We start from the raw sequence: 20,142 nt of genomic DNA on the forward strand, positions 1-20,142 counted from the left end.
GTCTCCACTACATGTTAATTTTATTATCACAGTAACAGTTCATAGGCTCTGGCAGGAGTGATGGTGGTTCAGACGCAGGGATTAGACAGACGTCAGATAAAGCTCTGCATCCCGTGCTTTCCCAGTTATCTGCCACACAACAGTCAGTGTGGAAAACAGGTTTAAGCACTTGGGTGGTTTCATTCTGTTCTGGAAGTTTATAATGATCACGTAAGTTCTGATCAGACTTGAGAAATGCCCTGGCATTCTGAAAATACTGAATAAAGTAAAAGTGAGGTGAATTTCAGTGACAGAGCATTTTACTGTATTACTTCAAAAAGTATCAACATCATGAAACTTGGAAATCAGCTTAGCAACTAAAGTCTGGGAGGAGTGAGTGGACAGCCCTCTGTGAGGCTGAGTGGCTAAAGGAAGCAGTATGAGATTCCTAACCTCAGACCGCTAAATCCAGAGTGCTTTATGGGCTTGACAAGTTTGAGTTCATTTGAAGTAACTAAACAGAATTTACTGGAACCAAAACTCACAAGGTTACAGAGTATTACTCTGAAAGTTTATTCTCTACTTAGTAAAATATTTTGATCATAGAAAATTGTATGAATGAGTCTCTAAACGTTTTTAGAATATTCACATTTTAAACAAAATATCCCTGGAAAACATGTAAGTTTATAACCAAAGGATGGTAGCATTGTCAAAACATGATTACTATGCCAAAGGTGAAATGCCTTTAGGGATCACATGTAAAACAGTGGGCCAGGGAGACTGCTCATGTCATGTTTAACTTGCAAGACTGAGGGCCTGAATTCAATTCTAGAACCTACCATGCATATGGGTAATCAGCGCCTGGGACGATGGAGGCAGGTGGGTCCCTGAGCAGGCTGGCTGGCTGGCCACATGTCCTAGGAAATCTACACATCTCTCTCCTCCCTAGCGCTGGGACAAGCACCAGCCACATCAGCCTGGCTAACAGAGCAAGTCCCATCTCAGAAACTTCAGTTACCATGTATTTTATAAACCTACAGTTCCTACTCAGATGGCCTGTTTAAGGAATCATTTAAAAAAAAAAAAAAAACTTTTATTTCCAAGAAATGCAAGAACACTGTACAGTATCCAGTTGAAGGCAGCCCAAAGGCTGTGGACTGCCACCAAAGCTGCAGAGAGGAATGGCAACAGGAACGGAGTTTTGTTCATCTGTGGCTGCAGATACATGTGAACAGTTTTAGGCCAGTTTTTAAAACTCCGAGCTAAGGTAAGCACACCAGGAACTGATCTTTGTCAGGACTCCATTGGTGTCTGTGGGCTCCCGCTCCTACAGGGGTCACTAACAGATAAACCTTTTGTGCTGCCAATGGCCAGTCTCTCCCGTCTTCCAAACGCTTCGTTTACTGAAAGAAAACATGAGATAAGGAGGTAAGAGTGCATCCTATAAGGAGCAGAGTATAAAACAAGGGTCTGCTTCGAGGTGAAAACATGAACACTAAGTGAGACAGTAACCAACTTGGAAGCCCGATCAGTTAACGTACTGAGTGAATGAAGCTTTTCTGAATCGTCTTTCTGTACATCTCTTGGGCTTGTCCTATTCTCTGATCTACCCTAGGACAGGGCTCTGCCTCAGGTTTTCTTATTTCCCTCTGTTTTTATCGTGACCACACTTAGATAATCTATACATACTTAGAAATTCAAATCAGAGCAACCCAGACAACCTTCGGATCCTTCCTCATGGGAGGGAGAATTTAGTGGAGGCCTACTGTTTACAGACCACACCAGACAACCTCAAGACTGTCAACAGTTCCTGTTCTGAAGGGGACGTTGTGATAGCTGGGGAAGGAGCACACTGAGGCACTCAGATGGACAGGGGAAGGTGAAAGGGAAGGCTCTTCCTTGAGACTTCTATATTGTCTTCCAGCTTCCCAGGAAGCTTTTCAATTTTAAGGTAATTAAACATAATGCACACTTAACTCTGAAGGCCAACTTACCTGTGCCCATCCTCATTTCTAAGTAAGGACTACAGGATGCGCACTGGACGGGCCTTTGCCATCTACTCAGCACATCAAATGCCAGCCCTATTCTTATGCTCTCAGAAGGAGCAGAGCTTGAAGGGTCTCACCTGAAGACACAGTGCTTATGTCCCAAACCCGAAGCCCTTCTTTCTGTCCTCCAAAGGCGTAAACAAACGGCAAATCAGGGCAGCATGAAGAACAAAAGAGAACTCCCTGGGGAGAAAAGAACAGAGTTCTAGGCTGGTCATGACACCGCTATGTTGTAGGTCCCATTCTTCTAGGGCTCTCTTACCAGAAAGTTAATTCATCTTTTTAAACAGTAACAGTGATACTATAGGTCACTACCAAGCCTTTTTTCCTAAATAGTCTCTGTGTGTGTGCAGGCTGAGGAGCAGGGATTTCTAGGCAGATGCTCTAACACCTGCAGGACTCGGCTCTCTTTTATACCACGGTCATCAGCCTTAGCAGTCGTGCCTCTCTCTAGCTCCCCTTAAGTAAACATTCAACATTCCATTTTTACTCTAGATATTACACAAAGTATGGCGAGAAAAAGAAAACTTCAGTTAGAGAACTCATTTGGGAGTAAATACCGAATCAAGTAGTTACACACACACACATACACACACACCTGGGAGGAACTAAGAAACTTCATGCCTGCCTGCCTGCCTTTCAGTAAGCTAAGTGCACGGACACAGTTTTAACTGCTGTGATAGTCACTGTGCCGCCAGTGTTGCTCTCATAACGCAGGTCTGTTAGAGAACACTACTTACTCTACGTGTTTGCTCACCTGTATATCATCAACTTGGATGTGGACAGAGCTAGCTATGAGGAGTAAACAGAGCCCCCATAGCTCCAGCGCCTGAATTCCACGATGCCCTGAGGCAGCCCTGAGCTAAGCTGAGGCCACTCCCTGCCCTTTCCCCAGTCTTCTTGATCGGCTCGAGTTGACTGAAATGTGTGAACCAGAAAGAATTCAGATAGTACCTCCCACCATCTCAGCCTCACACATCCATGACTGCATCGAGTCCCGTTAAGACAAGCACACAGGTCTGACACAGTAAAGGCGTCAGTAAAGGGATGCTCACCATCTTCATGTCTCTAGAATGAATGAGACTTGGCCTCTCTCCTAAGATGTCCCAGATCTTCACAAATTTGTCTGCTGAAGCGGTCACAAGGCAGCCTTTGATCTGACTGCTCAGATCAAGACCTGGAAGAAAAGATCAGTTCAGAAGCTACTGCCTGCGATTTAGATTTACTTTGCCATCACATAGTGCATTTGAAAAAAACGTCATTCTTGCTCACCAGAGATTTCATCGTTGTGTGCATTAAGTGTAAAAATCGGCTTATCTGAGCGCGCATCCAGATTATATACAAAGCCATCATCTGTACTGGCCTGCAGGAGAAGGACGGGCAGAGCATGTTATAGGACACTAACATGTGGCAATGGAGAAGTACATAAATTACACTGAAACCTGTTTAACCTGTGAATTCAACACGAGAACTTCTTTTGTATGAGCTACATTCATGAAGCAGGAGAGAGGAGGGAAATGGCAGTCCCTGCCCGGGGCAGACGGGGACATGGGTGTGTGGTGCAGTGGGCTGGCACCAGAGTCTGGGTGAGCACGGCTGCTGAAGCAGTGAGCTGAGGAGCACAGACGGGCAGAGGGAGGAAGAAGATGGATGCTGAGGCGGTAAGGAACGTAAGAACGGCACGGTCAGACCTGCCTCAGGATTGCCATGGCCGTGGCCTGAGAGGTGGAGAGCAGCTGTGAGGCTCTTCAGAATCAGAAGCACACGCAGCAACACCAGTGCAGATGGCAAAGGTGCGAGACCGGCGTTCCTAGGCCTATTTCTGCTTGGTTGATGTTAGTAGAACGTTTGGAAAGTCTTTACTTCTTCCCATTTGGTAGGCAGTGCTATTAATCACTGGCAACCCTCATCTCTAGAGTTTAATTATGCATAAGAAATTAAAGTGTCTTTTGGACTGATTTAACCATTAAAAAACACCAAAAATAGGTAGGAGGAGGAGGATTTGCGGGGTCAAGCGAATAGTGTGGGCTACAAAGATCCTATATCAAAACCTTGAAACAACAGGATATTATTAGTAGTATTTCAAAAATATAAGCGGTAAAATTATTTAATGGAATAGTTGAAAATTAGCTAATTCAAAAACTACTAATATTCTTTTTTTTCGGAGCTGGGGACCAAACCCAGGGTCTTGCGCTTGCCTAAGCGATCTACCACTGAGCTAAATCCCCAACCCCTACTAATATTTTTTTGAAGTTAAGTAATTTTTTTTTGTACTGTTACACAACACACTTTATTATTTCAATTCTAAGGCCCAGACATTTCACACTAGCAGAGAAAATGCTTTTCTGAGAATTTCTCTATAGTGGAATTAGAAAAAACAATGCATATTCTTACCAAGAAATGGCACGGTGAGAAGTGGTTCCAGGTCACTCTCTCGATCTGCCCACTAAACCTCCACAGACGGTGGTTCTGGCTGGGGTCTCTGCAGTCGTACAGAGCCACGGATCTGCACACATGCGTGCTAGGGTTACGTTTAGTTCAGTGAAATGGTAACAGCAGCATTGCAAATTAAGAATTCAATTATCAGGGGTTGGGGATTTAGCTCAGTGGTAGAGTGCTTGCCTAGCAAGCGCAAGGCCCTAGGTTCGGTCCCCAGCTCCGGGAAAAAAAAACAAAAAACAAAACCAAGAATTCAATTATCAAAAGCCTGTTTTAAGGTTCTGAACTCAAGAAAAGAATAATTTCCACTGTGTTGGGTGGATGGGTGTCCATTATGTGTGCATGTGGTTCAGAGGACATGGACCCTTGGAGTTAGAATCGCAGGTGGCTGTGAGCCATCTGATGTAGGGACTAGAACTTAGGAGAACTTGCTTACTGACTGAGCCAGCTCTCCAGCCTGCTGGTTTAGATTTATTTATGTATCAGAGTGTTCTACCTGCATAAATGTATGTGCTGTGTGTGCATGCCTCCAGAAGCCAAAGAAGGCATCAGATCCCCCTGGAACTGAACTTAGGGTGCTAGCAACTGAAACAGGATCCTTTGGAAAAACAAACTGTCCCTAACTGCTGAGCCTGTTTGTTACTATGGCTCTAACCAGGGCCTAATTCTTCTGCAGATCAAAGCCTTGACTTGTGGATGAATCCTATTTCCAAAGTCCAGGGCAATTCTTATTTATCCCTTCCCCAGGTCGGGCTCAGAGCCATGCAACTCAGGACCCAAGCATGGGTGTTCTAGTCGGGTTACTGTGCTTGGGGAAGTAAGAGATAAAAGTCTGTCTTACAATTCTTCACAAATCACATCTAAGAAAAACTGGAAACTTAAACTCTTCTAAAGGGTAAGGAATCAAAACAAAGACTGCTAACTGGTCTGATTCTGCCTGCCACCCCTCCCCTCAGATGCAATCTGACCGGGGTTCCTCCATTTCTCTTATTCCCATAGCTGCTGCCATGCAGCGGGGAATGTCCTCTGTAGGGACAGAGCACAGCTCCCAGGCCATATGACATTGGGGTAGAGGGAAGGAAGGGAGAGGAAGTCCACTAGCTCCGAACTAAGTCTCCAAAGGCCTTGGAGTATCTGCCTTTGGAGAATCAAGTGTCTAGCCTAACCAAGACCTCGGAGCAGTTCCCAGCTGAACTCAGTCTACATGGACAGAACCTCAAAAGACAAAAGTGACTGTCACTGAGCTTCTATCACAAAACCTGGCTAACTCATACATCTTTTAAAACCAAGGAAGTTGCTAGTTCCTATAATTGGGTTACTATGACAAAACCTCATTTCTTTTTAGAAAGAACGAAAGATCAGGGTTGAAAAACAGCACTCACAATTTAAACACGTAGCACCTCAGTAGTACAGCCTGTACAAGCATCAGATGGCACCCCTCCCTGTCTTGTCTTGGTGCAGACAGAACTCAAGGTCTTGTGCATACTGGGCAGTGGCCTTTCTGAGCTACACCCCCAGGCCAAAGTACTTTTAAATTAGTTCAAGGACAGTGCAACAGCAGTATGAGAAGTGCTTTCTTACTTGTCATAGGACCCAGAAATCAGAGTCTGTGCTTCAAATGGATGAAACTGCAGAGTCTGAACCTAAAGGAAGGAAAGGTAAGAGACCTATCTTTACCCACCTGGAGTAATATTGCGAGTGTGCTGAGACACAACTGGCTGTTCCTATCCAATCCCCTTGAAATTCCAACAGTGTGTAATCTTTGTCTGTTCTGATGTTCTGGAGAGGGTCTCACTATATAGGCATGGTTGGTCTGAAACCTGCTACACAGAGCTGGCTGGCCTTGAACCTCTGCCTCCTCAGCGCTGTGATTGAAGGCATGTGCCACTGTGCCAGGCCAAGGAGCCCGTCATTAAACACTCAGAAAGGGAAACTATCCTCAAATAAAGGCTGGACCTTCTAAGAAGAATACAGCATTCTTCAAGCCTTGTGGTGGAACACTTCCACCCCTTAGAAGAAAGGGGGGAAGCAGAATGGAAGGGGCAAGTGCTCAGGTCTCAGTCTGGCTGCTCTCAGTACAGGAGCAGAGTTCTGAGGTCCACTACAATCTTTCCTTATCACTGCTGTGACGATTCCCTTACCCTCACCCCAGCCTCAGGAGGCTCCATGAGCAAGTCACAGGACATTAATGTTCCTGATTCCTATTTTGTAAGATCCCAGGATTGTATCCACCACACAGGGCTAAGTGAACCTCACTGTGCTGCCCAAAGCACTTTGTAATCACAGACAGCCATATACAAATGTCCGATGACTTTAGCCAGTGACCTGCATTTCTTTAGAAGCCTTCTCCTCACTGAGTAACCATACCTTGTCTGTATGTGCAGTAAGCCTGGCCGCTGGCTTCCCCACAGACAGATCCCACAGGATTACAGTGCTGTCTGCTGATGCACTCGCCAGCACGTTTCTGAGAAACATAAACAAAAGAGAGAAGTCACTTTTAAAACAAAGGGCATTAAATGTACGTTCACTTGTAAATCAAAACAGTAAAATACTACGGCATTTAAAAAACAAACCTTAAGACTTACATTTTGAAGACTACCAAAGATTATCAAAATAAAGGGAAGCATGTGAAAGTGGAAAGACCCTCCTTCTGTACCGGAAGATATAATGTTGAGATGCGAACAGCTCCTCCAGGTTGAGCTACGAGCTGATTACAGACTCAGTCACACCAAAACATTCAACCCGCTCTGCTCAAAAGCTTACTTAACTTCAGCAGAAAGTGGCAAGATACTAAAATTTCTAAGCCTGTATAAGGGACCCATAATAAAACTGGGAAGCACACAGTTCCCAATTTTAAAATTAATGGGAAAGTTAAGAGTATCACAACAAAATAGATAGATCCATACACTAACCAAACAAAGTAAATCTCAGAAAATACATTTTATTTTGAGCCACTACATGTGGGTCCTGTGTAAGAGCAGTAAGCACTCCTAACCACTGAGCCACTTCTCCAGCCTGTTTGTTTGTTTTTTGGGGATGTGGTCTCCCTGTTGCCCGTCTCAAACCCCGTGCTTAAGCAGTATTCCCGCCTCAGCTTCCCAGTGAGCTGAACTATATGCCTGCTGCCCACTGGGTTGTGGCTGTGTTTTAGTTTGCTTTCTCCATAATTAGTATTTCTGACTTTTAAAAGTGCCAAGACAATGAAATGTTCAAGTTGGGGGAATGACAGTGATGACATTTTCAACAAATGATTCTAGGACAGTGGATATCCTTGTGAAAAAGTCTGATCTCCATCTCAGCACCCACACACCTCAACATGGATGGCAGACTTAAGTGTGGGAGCTAACACTCTAAAATCCCAGAGCAGCTCATTAACACGCATCTTGATGACCTGGGTAGGGAGCACTTCTCGGATGCAACTGGAGACACGTAATCAACAAAACGGTTTAAATCAACAAAACGATTTACAAAGAGAATGAAAAGACAACCCACAGCATGACAGAAATATTTGGAAACACAGGTCTAGCTAGGTATTATTCAGAACATACTTTTACGATGCGGTTTGAAAAGCACATTTCCCACACATAAGGTCAACGAGCACTGTGATGCCCAACGCTGATCAGAAGAAACGCGTGCACAGTTCAGTTCTGGGGGCTGAGGCAGACAGGGCTTGAGAGCACCTGGGCGACAGTGAGACTACATCTTTAAAAAACAATGCCAGATATGGCCCATGACTTTAATTCCAGCTCGTGGAAGGCAGAGGCAGGTGGAGCTCTGAGTTGGAGAGCAGCCTAGGCTACACAGTGAGCTTTAGGATAGCCATAACTACAAACCGAGACCATGTCTTGAAAAAAAAAACCCGGGGTTGGGGATTTAGCTCAGCGGTAGAGCGCTTGCCTAGCAAGCACAAGGCCCTGGGTTTGGTCCCCAGCTCCAAAAAAAAAGAAAAAAAAAAAGGAAAAAAAAAAAAAGAAATAAAAGAAATAAAAGAAAACAAAACCCAAAAACACATTCTAAAAACATTTCAGCAGGAAGTGGGATGGTGGTGGCCAGGGATGGGAGGAAAGGGGAAGGTATAGAGTTCAGTCTGGGAAGACAGAAAATCTCAAGATGGACAGTAGTGGTGGCCTTTGCCCAATGTGAACGTACGGACCTAGAGGGGTCCAAGTGATGGTTCTGCGCTCTGAGTACTTGAGCAGAGTTTAAGACGAAAAAGTCAGTGAAATTGGAAAATGTAACAAAGTGAGGATGGTGTTTGCTGGGGAGCAACAGTGTCCCAGGCACCGCTGTCACTGTGGTACACACTCCCCAGTGGCAAGCCTGCCAGGGGATGAGTGAGAGCACAGCTGCTGCCCGTGACATGAACTGCAGGAACGGGAGTAAGATAGACACAAAGACCCCAGCACAGCAGACGGACAGCGCAGGAGTGAGCTACAACACTCAGGCCACATTACACACATGCAACTTTTTACCTGACTGTCTTATTCCAGGAAAGGTCAAGGACAGCATCAGTATGTCCTTCTGCTGACGAACTCTGTAATACATTTTAATTATTTAAAAACCCATCACGAACTGCCATCCTACTGTCTAATTATCATTGTAAATCCTCCTCTTCAGAAAGAAACCACAGCAACTCATAACCTGTCAACACTGCCCTTCAGCTCTCCCCAAACCCATTTTTTTTTTTTTGGGTTCTTTTTTTCGGAGCTGGGGACCAAACCCAGGGCCTTGCGCTTCCTAGGCAAGCGCTCTACCACTGAGCTAAATCCCCAGCCCCCCAAACCCACTTTAAAATCTACAAGAAAACAGGTAATTCTTCACATAAGCAGGTGAACAGAAACTCAGGTCCAAAACTAGCACTGAGAAGAACAGCTCTTCTACCTGAAGACTCACCATCTGGACCATCCGTTCTGTGTGATGATTACAGGCCAATGTTTCATGTGGACCCTGTAACTTCCTGTCCTGTTCCACCAAAGCTATCTGATTGCAAAAATACATGTTCCTACACCCCCCTCTCCAGTAACTTAGCCCAGTTTGTCTTTTCAAATATCTACTCCTCTTTACCTTTTTCCCTTTCTTCTTCTTCTTTTTTGAAAGCTTGCTTCCCAGTGTGAAGACTGGTTCTAGAGAGTCCACGATATCCAGGTCCCACACCTCAATGACAGGGGTCATGTTTCCCACAGCAATGTAATTTCCTATGGAAAGAAACAGTGCCCTTCCCATTACAGAACTAACACCAAACCTGCCAGTCTAGCACATCACACTGGAGTGACGTGAACAGTGCTTCTCAGCCCCACTGCAGACACCATCGTGGAACCCTGCAGATCTCACGGGTCCCATGCCATCCCTGAGCTGCTGGCTTAAGAGTCGGATACTGCAGGGGTAAGGTTCAAGTCGAGACCGTGAGCACCAGGAGAGGCTGGTTACACAGGACAAAGCTTTTGTTTTACTTTTACCTGTTTTTTTTTTTAAAGCTTTTTGAGACAAGGTCCCAGGATATAGTCCAGGCTTGCCCGGAACTTAAGATTCTCCTCTCCCAGTTCCCAAATGATACACTACATCCCATAACTGGCCCATTAAATGTTTTCTGAGACAGGCCATGCCCCTAAATCGGAGTTGGTAACATTTTACACTAGGCTTTCATGAGATCCAATAGATCTATAGTCAAAAAAGCTTTCAAGATAATATTTTTCATCCCATAGTGTAGTGGCTTATCTAAAGTCTGGAGGCACACAGACCCCAAGCAATTAAGTGACATTAAACTAGAGATTACGTAAGTACCGCTTCACACTCTCAGAGACAGTTCTGACCCATGAAGAGCAAACAAGTTTCCCGATTACCAGTAGCCGCATCTGGGCTAGGATCAAAATTCAGCCATTCCACACTTAGAGGATATGCAGACAGGAGTATGTCATGGTGGACATAGAAAGACTCCTCTTCTTGATTGTACACTAAAAAGAGTGGAAAGAGAGACTTTAGTAAGAGAGCTCTCAGCTACCTCAGAACACTTAAAACTAGACAGGTGATGCACTGACAAGAGAGGCCACGGTCACTGCTCCCACAGCATGTCTGCCCAGTCTAACACATTCTCACCTCCTGGCATTTTCCATGAATACGGCCAGCCAGATAAATGATTCTGTTTGCTTCCTTCAGCACAAAACACACCCTAGCCCAGGACTGATGTTATCAGCTAAAGGTCTAGCTGATTTTAAGTCAGAAAAAACAAAAACAACATTGGAGGAAAATAATAGTCCTTAGAAATGTAAATGTCTGCCAAAAATTATTTCACTATTCCAAGAGTTTATGAAGACTAATAATGCAGACCAAATAATGAAGGGGCTCCCTTTCAAAGACAGCAGCTCACAAAAGCAGCTCTTCAACATTCATGGACACAGAAGGTAAGGAGCAAAGTCACATTAAGAAAGCCCAATAAGCAAGTTCTACTTGTCCCATCGCCTTTAATAGGCCCTCTATTAAGGAAGAAGTTATAACATAAGATAAGGACTTTTGTTTTTCAGATCTCTGATTACGGGACAGATTCTGGGAACTGGGAAATTACATGTCACGTTCTAACTGCTGAGAAGGCATGGTCTTGCAAAACCTTGGCCACCACCAATGTGCGGCATACATTGTAAATTAAACTGGTGGTGATCTAATGACCTCAGATGTGCATGCATTAAACCAATCTCACAGACACTAATACTATTTACATTTCTTTTGCATGGATTCTCTTTCTCAGCCTCCCAAATGCTGGAAAACAGGCCTACATCACCACTCTCAGACAGAACTGGTCTTAGAAAGATAATTTTTTTTTTTTTTTTGGTTCTTTTTTTCGGAGCTGGGGACCGAACCCAGGGCCTTGCGCTTCCTAGGTAAGCGCTCTACCACTGAGCTAAATCCCCAGCCCCTTAGAAAGATAATTAACCTGCATGGCTCTTGGCTAACAGGAGTTAGGACAACTTCATGTTATACATGTGATCGTTTAGAAGCATTTTACAAATATTGACAGAACACCATGATATGGGGGCTAAAAGGGACAACTAGTAATTAAAGGTTTCCCTATGAGTGGGGAACCCTCTGGGGGTCAAACGACTCTTTCACAGAGGTCGCCTAAGATCACTGGAAAACACAGATATTTACATTGTGATTCCTAAGAAAGTTATGAAGTACAACACTCCTGGTACACAAATAGACCTTCGGGTAAATGTATACAGTGAATAAATCTTTAAAAAGAGTGGTAGTTCTGTGTTAAGAAAACAGAATACTCGGGGCTGGAGAGATGGCTCAGCGGTTAAGAGCGCCCGACTGCTCTTCCAGAGGTCATGAGTTCAATTCCCAGCAACCACATGGTGGCTCACAACCATCTGTAAAGAGATCTGATGCCCTCTTCTGGTGTATCTGAAGACAGCTACAGTGTACTTATATATAATAAATGAATAAATCTTTAAAAAAAAAAAAAAAAAAAAAAAAGAAAACAGAATACTCTGTGAAGGAAACTATGTCAAGTAGCTAAAACAAACTAGAAAACAATGCAGGACAAGGTCACCTGTTGCTTGCAGAGGCCCGGGGCCTAACTGCCAGTGCGCACGGCTTCTCACAGCTGTCTGTAAGTACAGCTCCAGGGAGCTAACACCCTGTTCTGGTTTCTCTGGGCACCAAGCATTTACACAGCAGCACACAGTTACGGTCAGCCAGAATATCACAAAGCAATAAAAACAAGAACCCCTTCCCCCAGGGACCCATCTCTAGACGCTACATGCCTAGAATGACCAGCACAGAGTGTACGGTGTAAACGTGGTGTGTTACCAACTCATGACGTGCACAGCAGTGCGCCCTGCCCTGTTTTAGCACCCACGGAAAGCTTTCTAGTGGGCATTTCCTCTACTCACCGTGCACCTCTAAGTTACACTGCTCTTGTTCTGCACGGCCACAGACGATGAGGTTGTCGGTCGGCTTAATCAAGAAGTCTTCGTGCTCGTACTGTTCCGTGTCTTTGAGGGTGACGTATGGATCCTGATCGTTACTGCCATAGACCGTAAGCCCCAACAGAGATTCTCCAATGGTCTCAGCATCTGTAATCAGGATCCACCCATCACAACAGGAAAGTTAAAAAATCACCCTGACAAAACTTTTCCCCAAGACTTCTAGTTTTTGGCTTGGGTCTACTGTGTTACCAACCATACTGCTCTATTAGTAGAGGAAGCTGTACAAACTCCCATGTCATTTCTATTTGACATGTGGGATGAAGTCTTGGAAGTCACAATCTTTGAATGAAAGAATTAAACCAAGAATTTAACCTTTTTAGAAAGCATTACAGCTCTGTTCAGATTTTCTACCTTGTCCCATATAATTAGAAGTCAAAGAGAGGTAGCTTTGAGTATTTTGAAAAAAATGTGTTCCCCAAAACAGTTATCAACAAACCAGTTGTTAGTTAAAAACTAAGACGGCAGGCTTCACAGTCAGCTAGGCTGCTCTGCGGGCAGGGCTCCCATATTCACACAACTGTGCGCTCCACAAAACTCAAAAGGGAAGATTTACACTACCTTTGCAAGGGCAGTCACGCGTGGACCTAGGGTGACCACCATGGTTTGGATCTGACCTATCTTTTAAAGGCTCTTGTGTTAGGGAATGGGTGGCCAGATGACAACCTTCCATGAAGGGATTACATCCTCTGAGTTCTGACCTAAACCAAGGATTTATAATGTGATGCCATTATTTCTGGCTGGTGGGGAGCAAATGGTAGGGCCAAAATGGAAAGCAAACCAAATCTAAGCTCCTATGAAAAGGAACAGCATCCGACCCCACAGTGCCCGCCACACAGCCCAGCAGTACTGTAATCGTGTCCATTACTTGGTGGGGCAGTGAAGCTGAGGATGGTGAGACCGCCCGAGGAAAGAGGGTGCAGCAGTAGTCAAAAGGCACAGGAGATCAAGAGAACACATGGGATGAGAAAAGCACCTTCTCTGGTACTTGCTGTGTGTTCTCCTTTACGTAAGGAACAACACGCTTCTGCAGACCACCCTCGCCCACTGAAATAGGAGAACAGAGTGGTGGTGGTGACTTCACTCAGCTGCAGCAACAGCAGAAACAACTGAGCTGATGTTTGTTTTATGTGCCAGCTCACTTGTTTTTCGGGTGTTTTAAGTTGGGAGTTGCTGATTCTGAGAATCCCACAAGGTTCCAGGGTAGCTCGGAGTCACACGTTACAGAGCTCATAACCCCCTCAGAGTGACAACGCTGGAGACCACACAGAAGGTCAGGAACTAAACTGCAGCGTCTACCTGTTCTTTACACTTACTGCTCTGCCTCCTGTGCTGCACCAGCAGCTTTCTCAGTGCTGTACTCCCCGGCTTCCTACTGGGTCACTGCCCTTGCTGTACCTCCACCCGCTCCTGCCAATCAGGCTCCCTCTCCTCATTATCCCCAACAACAGTGCTGGAGCTGCACGGAGCTCACACGTCAGTCAGATGGTCACCCCGACCCGTGCCATCAAGTAGACGGTCTCTTTAGATCTCAAAGTTATACCTTAGACCAGAGGATCCGAGCTTCCCTCTAAACCAGTTTAGGAAACAAGTCCAAATCTTGAGCCAAATCATCGGACCTGACCCCAGGGAGAGTCAGAGACGAAAGCTGTGGGATAAGACAGCAGGACCTGGAGCGCTATGGCAGACACAGCGGAGGTGAGCCACTCTCACCTGGGTTGTCCTCTTGGTCATAGTTATCTAAGTCGTACTCCGCCAGCTCATCGTCGTCCAGTGTACGGTCGTCTTGTGGATCCCCATCCTCCAGCGGCTCCGTAGGCCGGGCCTGGACCCGGGCTCTCTGCATGCCATCTTCTGAAGGACTGCCTACCTCCTCTTCCTCACTCCCACCCTCCTCTCTGAGTGAAACAGAGAGGAAAAAGACGTCACCCTGATGGCACCTCCTAACAACAGGCACATGACACAACTTCACCTGGACTTGACCACAGTCAGCAACACTTGGAAACTACTTGAAGTCACTTACTGTAACTTTTCTTTTGCTTCAGCAATGAGACGTTTCACTTCCTCTTTACTTAGCTCTACCTACGAGGGAGCAAACACTTCATTAGAGCATATTTACAGACATCATCGGAAGCCTTTGAACTGGGTCTTCAGGCAAATGTTAACTACAACCTCAAGAGCCATCAAGAAATCTCACACATTGATCTAGGCTCTAAATTTAAGGAGGCGGGGCTTGTATAAAGACCCCTCCCACCTAACGCTGTTCAGAGGTCATGTTCACTCTGCTCCTCTACCTTCCTCAATATTCAAATAGGCTGGCTTTTGGAAAATGGATCTGTGGTGGCCATTTTTCTTCCAACTACCCCAGACTCCAAGGGCGCCTCCCTCTCTTGCCAGCGGTCACCTATTAACAAACCACATAACATTGGTCCTCTGCTTTTTCCCCAACATCCCTGCCAAATGTAAATAGACTCAGGGAAACAGTTACCCGCCAACTTCCCCCAATCTTGAATTCCAGCTCTATTTTCCCAACTTCCAGTAACATTTCCCACTTGTTTATCTTTTGTTCTAATGGAGTTCAAAAACTAAGGCTATTCTTTTCAAAACTGGCATCCCCTCACCTAAACAGCTACTCAGTGCCTTTAACACACCTAAGGGCCAGGCGGTAGTGGAGGCAGAGGCTGGCGTATCTTTGTGAGTTCCAGTCCTGCCGGGCCTACAGAGTGAGCCCTATCTGGAGAAAAGAAAAGACCCTAACACTATGACATTAAGCTTGGAAAGGCCAACACTGGTTTGGTATTGTTTATCTACTGAAGCCCACAGTGTGGGTTGGCCATAATGGCAAAGCTCCAGGACTGAAGGTGAATCAATTGCTCCAGATCCTCAGTAGCTCACACCTCTGACTGCAGTATTTAGGAAGCTGAAGCAGGAGGATTGCCATAAGTCTGAGGCCACCGTGGGCTACAGAATGACACCCGGTCTCCAAAACAACAACAAAGGATTCTGTGATACAAGAATTTTCCTGAGAATGACATTCAATTCTGCCTGAGAAAGATCCAGAAATTAAAGATTGAAAAACACTGGGAAGGGGGGGGGGGTCAGTCAGTAAAGTGTTTGTTGAGCACGCATAAGGACCTAAGTTCCATCCCAGAATCCACTTAAAAGCTAGGTGTAGTGTAGAGCACACCTATAATCTCAGCCCTGAGGACTACAGAGACAGAATTCCTGGTGCTTTGGCTAACCACTCTATCACAGTTAGCTAGCTCTGGGTTCAGTCAGACAGAGCACAAACACACAAACACATGAACATGGGCATACACGCATACACACACAAAGTATTTGTATTGCTTGGGGTTGGCACATGAGAACTAGGGATTTTTAAGACTCTCCTAATTCTTCGAAAGCTGTATATGTCCCCTTAAAAATAAAAACAATTTCCTTTTGGAGAAATTTTAATGAGGTAATTTGTTGTCCCTATCCTATAAATATATACTGATTATTTGCTGTTGGCAAAACACCAAAGAAAAACAGTGGCTAAACACTATCTGTACTCTAGCGGAATTTACACCTCTAAGTATTTCCATCCCTCATCGCATGTAAATTCATGTCTAGGCCACCCCGTGTCTATCACAGCAACCTCTTCACTTCTTTCAGGACACTTACACCTCTCCCCGCCCCCCGCCATCCCGAAAGTCAAGTGCAAAAAACCAGGGCTTTGCCCTATTTCGCTCCAACATATCCCGGTACTCTAGGCTCCGCTTCGCTTGCAGAAAACACTTAGTGTAATGAACAAAACCGGTTGAGTAACCGCCTCCTTTGCCACAGTCTCCAGCTTTTGTATGACTTCCTTCATAATGTGTCACACTGACACCTTGTTCCCTCTGCCCCAGAACGTTTTATCTGGATCACCGTAAGAAACTCCTAACAAGCAAGCACCCCCGCCCCTTCCCACTTCACAAAGTCCACGTGCTCGCGCATCTAGGGGGTGGGACCAGGGTTCCAGCTCCTGACAGGAAGGAGCGCGTTGTCTCTACTCGCCCTGCGCAACAGAGCCACACTCCGTGGCTACACCACACGTGGTTACAGGCCGGCCAACCTTAGCAGGTCCCATCCAGTGGCTCAAGCCCGGCGCGTGTGTCCCCAGACGGGGCGGAGCCCGCGGGCATCCGGAGGCGACTCCCCACACACACGCCTCACCTTGTCTGGCGTCTCTTTGGCCACGCCGCGGCGGACCCAGGCCACGCAGGTCACTTGGCGGCTGCGGTTCATGATGTTCGGCTTGAACCCAGCGCGAACAAGACACCTGGTCGCTGGGAGAGGCTATGAGCTCCACGTAGAGGAACAACGCGCAGGCGCGGGCGCCTGCCTGACGTCATTAGCAGGCGCCAAGGGAAAGGGGCGGGGAACTTGCAGGAGGTGGGCGAGGCCGCATGCAAATATGACCCTGGACAGTGGCTTCTTGGAGACAAAGGAAGAACTTGGAACTCTAAAGTTCTTGGGACTCTAGAGTTAAAATCCTGTACCACCACTCCATTTTCCGCGTAGTTCCATGGACTAAGAGATGACAAGTGGAAGGGGTTGGGGATTTGGCTCAGTGGTAGAGTGCTTGCCTAGCAAGCGCAAGGCCCTGGGTTCGGTCCCCAGCTCCGAAAAAAAGAAAAGAAAAGAAAAAAAAAAAAAAGAGATGACAAGTGGAGACATCTGTGGGAGGTTTATCTTAACCTTTAGATTAAATGTAGTTTTTAAAGGAGTTTCCATATATATATGGATTTATTTATTTAATGTATACGAGCACATTGTAGCTGTCTTAAGACACACCAGAAGAGGACATCGGATCCCATTACAGATGGTTGTGAGCCACCATGTGGTTGCTGGGAATTGAACTCAGGACCTCTGGAAGAGCAGTCAGTGCTCTTAACCACTGAGCCATCTCTCCAGCCCCCTTATATTTCTTTATTTTTCTTTTTTAATTTTTAAAATTCACTTTACGTCCGGCTCACTGCTTCCCTCCCGGGCACCTCCTCCCCCAATCCTCCCCCCCCTTTCTCTGGGTGGGTAGGGCCCCCTTGGTTAGACTCCCCCCTACCCGCTGGCACTTCAAGTTACTGCGAGGCTGGGCACTTCCTCTCCCACTGAGGCCAGACAAGGCAGCCCCGCTAGAAGAACATATCCCGCATACAGGCAACAGCTTTTGTGATAGCCCGGTTCCAGTTGTTTGGGACCTACATGAAGAACAAGCTGCCCATCTGATACATATGGGGAGGGGCGCCTAGGTCCAGCCTGTATGTTCTTTGGTTGGTGGTTCAGACTGCGAGAACCCAAAGGGTTCAGGTTAGTTGACTCTGAGTTCCTATCCGCTTTGGGACCCACAATCCTTCCTCCTAGTCTTCCGTAAGAGTCTTCAAGCTCTATCTACTGTTTGGCTGTGGGTGTCTGTGTCTGAGTCAGCTGCTGGGTGAAGCCTCTCAGAGGACAATATACTCCTGTCTGCAAGCATAACAGAGTATCATTAATAGTGTCAAGGACTGGTGCTTGCCCATGGGATGGGTCTCAAGTTGGGATGGTTATTGGTTGGCCATTCCCTCAGCCTCTGCTCCCGTCCTCATGCCTGCATTACTTGTAGATAGGATAAATTTTGGATTGAAAGTTTTGTGAGTGGGTTTGCTGTCTCTGTCACTCCACTGGGGTTCTGTTCTGGATATAGGAGGTAGCCTCTTCAGGTCCCATATCCCCAATGCTGTGAGTCACAGCTAAGGTCACCCCCATTGATTCTTTGGGGCACTTCCCTTATCCCAGGCCCTTGTCTTCTCCTGGAGATGGCCCCTACCTCTCCACCCCTGTCAGTTGCAGATTTTCATGGCCATCGAGTCATCTCACCTGCACTTCCCCACACCTGATCCTGAACTCTCCCGAGTTCCCTCCCTCCATCTGCCTCTTATGCTATTTTATTCCCCCTTCTAAGTGAGATTCAAGCTTCCTCTCTTGGGTCTTCCTTCTTGTTTAGCTTCTTTTGGTTCTGTGGGGCGTAACATGGTACCTGTATTTTATGGCTAATATCCACTTATAAGTGAATACATACCAAGAATGTCCTTTAGGAAGTGGGTTACCTCACTCGGGATGATATTCTCAAGTTCCATCCATTTGCCTGCAAAATTCACAATGCCCTGGCTTTTTAAACAGCTGAATAACATTCCTTATGTAGACATACCACATTTTTCTTTATCCATTCTTCAGTTGAGGAACGTCTGGGCTGTTTCCAGTTTCTGAATATTACCAACAAAGCTGCCGTGAACAGAGTTGAGCCAGTGTCCTTGTGGGATGTTGGAGCACCTTTTGGGTACATGCCTAAGAGTGGTATAGCTGGGTCTTGAGGTAAAACCATTCCCAGTGTTCTGAGAAACCACCAAGTTGATGTCCAAAGCGTTTATACAAGTTTACACTCCTACCAGCAATGGAGAAGTGTTCCCCTTGCTTCACCTCCTCACCAGCATGTGCTATCTCATGATTTATTTTTTTTAATCTTAGCCATTTTGATGGGTGTAAGATTGAACCTCAGAGTTGTTTTGATTTGCATTTCCCTGATGACTAAAGACTTTGAACGCTTCTTTAAGTGCTTCTCTGCCATTCAGGGGTCCTCTGTTGAGAATTCTCTGTGCAGCTTTGTGCCCCATCTTTAAATTGGGTCATTTGGGTCGTGGGTGTTCATCTTCTTGAGTTACTTGCAAATTTTGGGTATTAGCTCTCCGTCAGATGTATGGTTGGTGAAAATGCTTTCCCACTCTGTAGGTTGCTGATTTGTCCTAATGACAGTGCCCTTTGTTTCACAGAAGCCTTGCATTTTCCTGAGGTCCCATTTATCAATTGTTCATCTTAGAGCCTGAGCCATTGGCGTTCTGTTCAGGACGTTGTCTCCTGTCCCAATGCATTCAAAGCTTTTCCCCCACTCTCTTCTGTGAGGTTTCTTAATGTATCTGATTTCATGTTGCGATGCCCTTTCAAGAGCTATTAAATGGGGCTGGGGATTTAGCTCAGTGGTAGAGCGCTTGCCTACGAAGCGCAAGGCCCTGGGTTCGGTCCCCAGCTCCGGAAAAAAAAAAAAAAAAGAGCTATTAAAAATGGTAGTGGTGGGGATTGCATTGAATCTGAAGCTTCCTTTTGGTAAGATGAGACCGTTTTCACTATGTTAATCCTACCGACCCATGAGCATGGGAGATCTTAGCATCTTTGGCTATGCTCCTCGATTTCTTTCTTCAGGCACTTGAAGTCCTTGTCATACAGGTCTTTCACTTGCTTGGTTAGAGTTAAACAAAGATATTTTCTATTATTTGTGGCTTTTAGAAAGAGTGTTGTTTCCCTAAATTCTTTCTGGGCCCACTTATCATTTCTATAAAGGTGGGCTACTGATTTCTTTGAGTTGATTTTCTATCAGACCACTTTGCTGAAGGTGTCTGTCAGCTGTGGCGTTCTCTGGTCAAATTTTGGGCGTTGATTATGTACACTATCATATCATCCGCCAAAAGAGCCAGAGTTGGGGTCTGAAGTTTTTTGTTTGTTCTTTCTGTGGTTTAGGCATCAAGGTGACTGAGGCCTCATAGAATGAGTTTGGCAGTGTTCCTTCTGTTTCTATTTTATGGAATAGTTTGAGGAATATTGGAATTAGCTCGTCTTGGAATGTCTGGTAGAATTCTGCACCC

General features: G+C 45.7%; 2 protein-coding genes across 2 annotated transcripts in view; one reads left to right on the forward strand and one right to left on the reverse strand.

Moving 5' to 3' along the window:
• The window catches only part of Rtcb (RNA 2',3'-cyclic phosphate and 5'-OH ligase), a 208,990-nt gene that overhangs the window by 79,203 nt on the left and 109,645 nt on the right, over nt 1-20,142 (forward strand). The window lies entirely within an intron of this gene.
• Pwp1 (PWP1 homolog, endonuclein) lies at nt 777-16,776 on the reverse strand. Its single transcript, NM_001191877.1, is given in 14 exon segments — nt 777-1,382; nt 2,105-2,210; nt 3,083-3,204; nt 3,300-3,390; nt 4,422-4,533; nt 6,048-6,109; nt 6,834-6,930; nt 8,939-9,000; nt 9,531-9,661; nt 10,307-10,417; nt 12,356-12,538; nt 14,162-14,346; nt 14,472-14,530; nt 16,646-16,776. Coding segments are annotated over 14 exon segments (1,503 nt in total). The 5' UTR covers nt 16,718-16,776; the 3' UTR covers nt 777-1,272.

Source organism: Rattus norvegicus, chromosome 7 (genome assembly GCF_021556685.1).
Source record: "Rattus norvegicus strain SHRSP/BbbUtx chromosome 7, alternate assembly SHRSP_T2T, whole genome shotgun sequence".
NCBI lineage: Eukaryota > Metazoa > Chordata > Mammalia > Rodentia > Muridae > Rattus > Rattus norvegicus.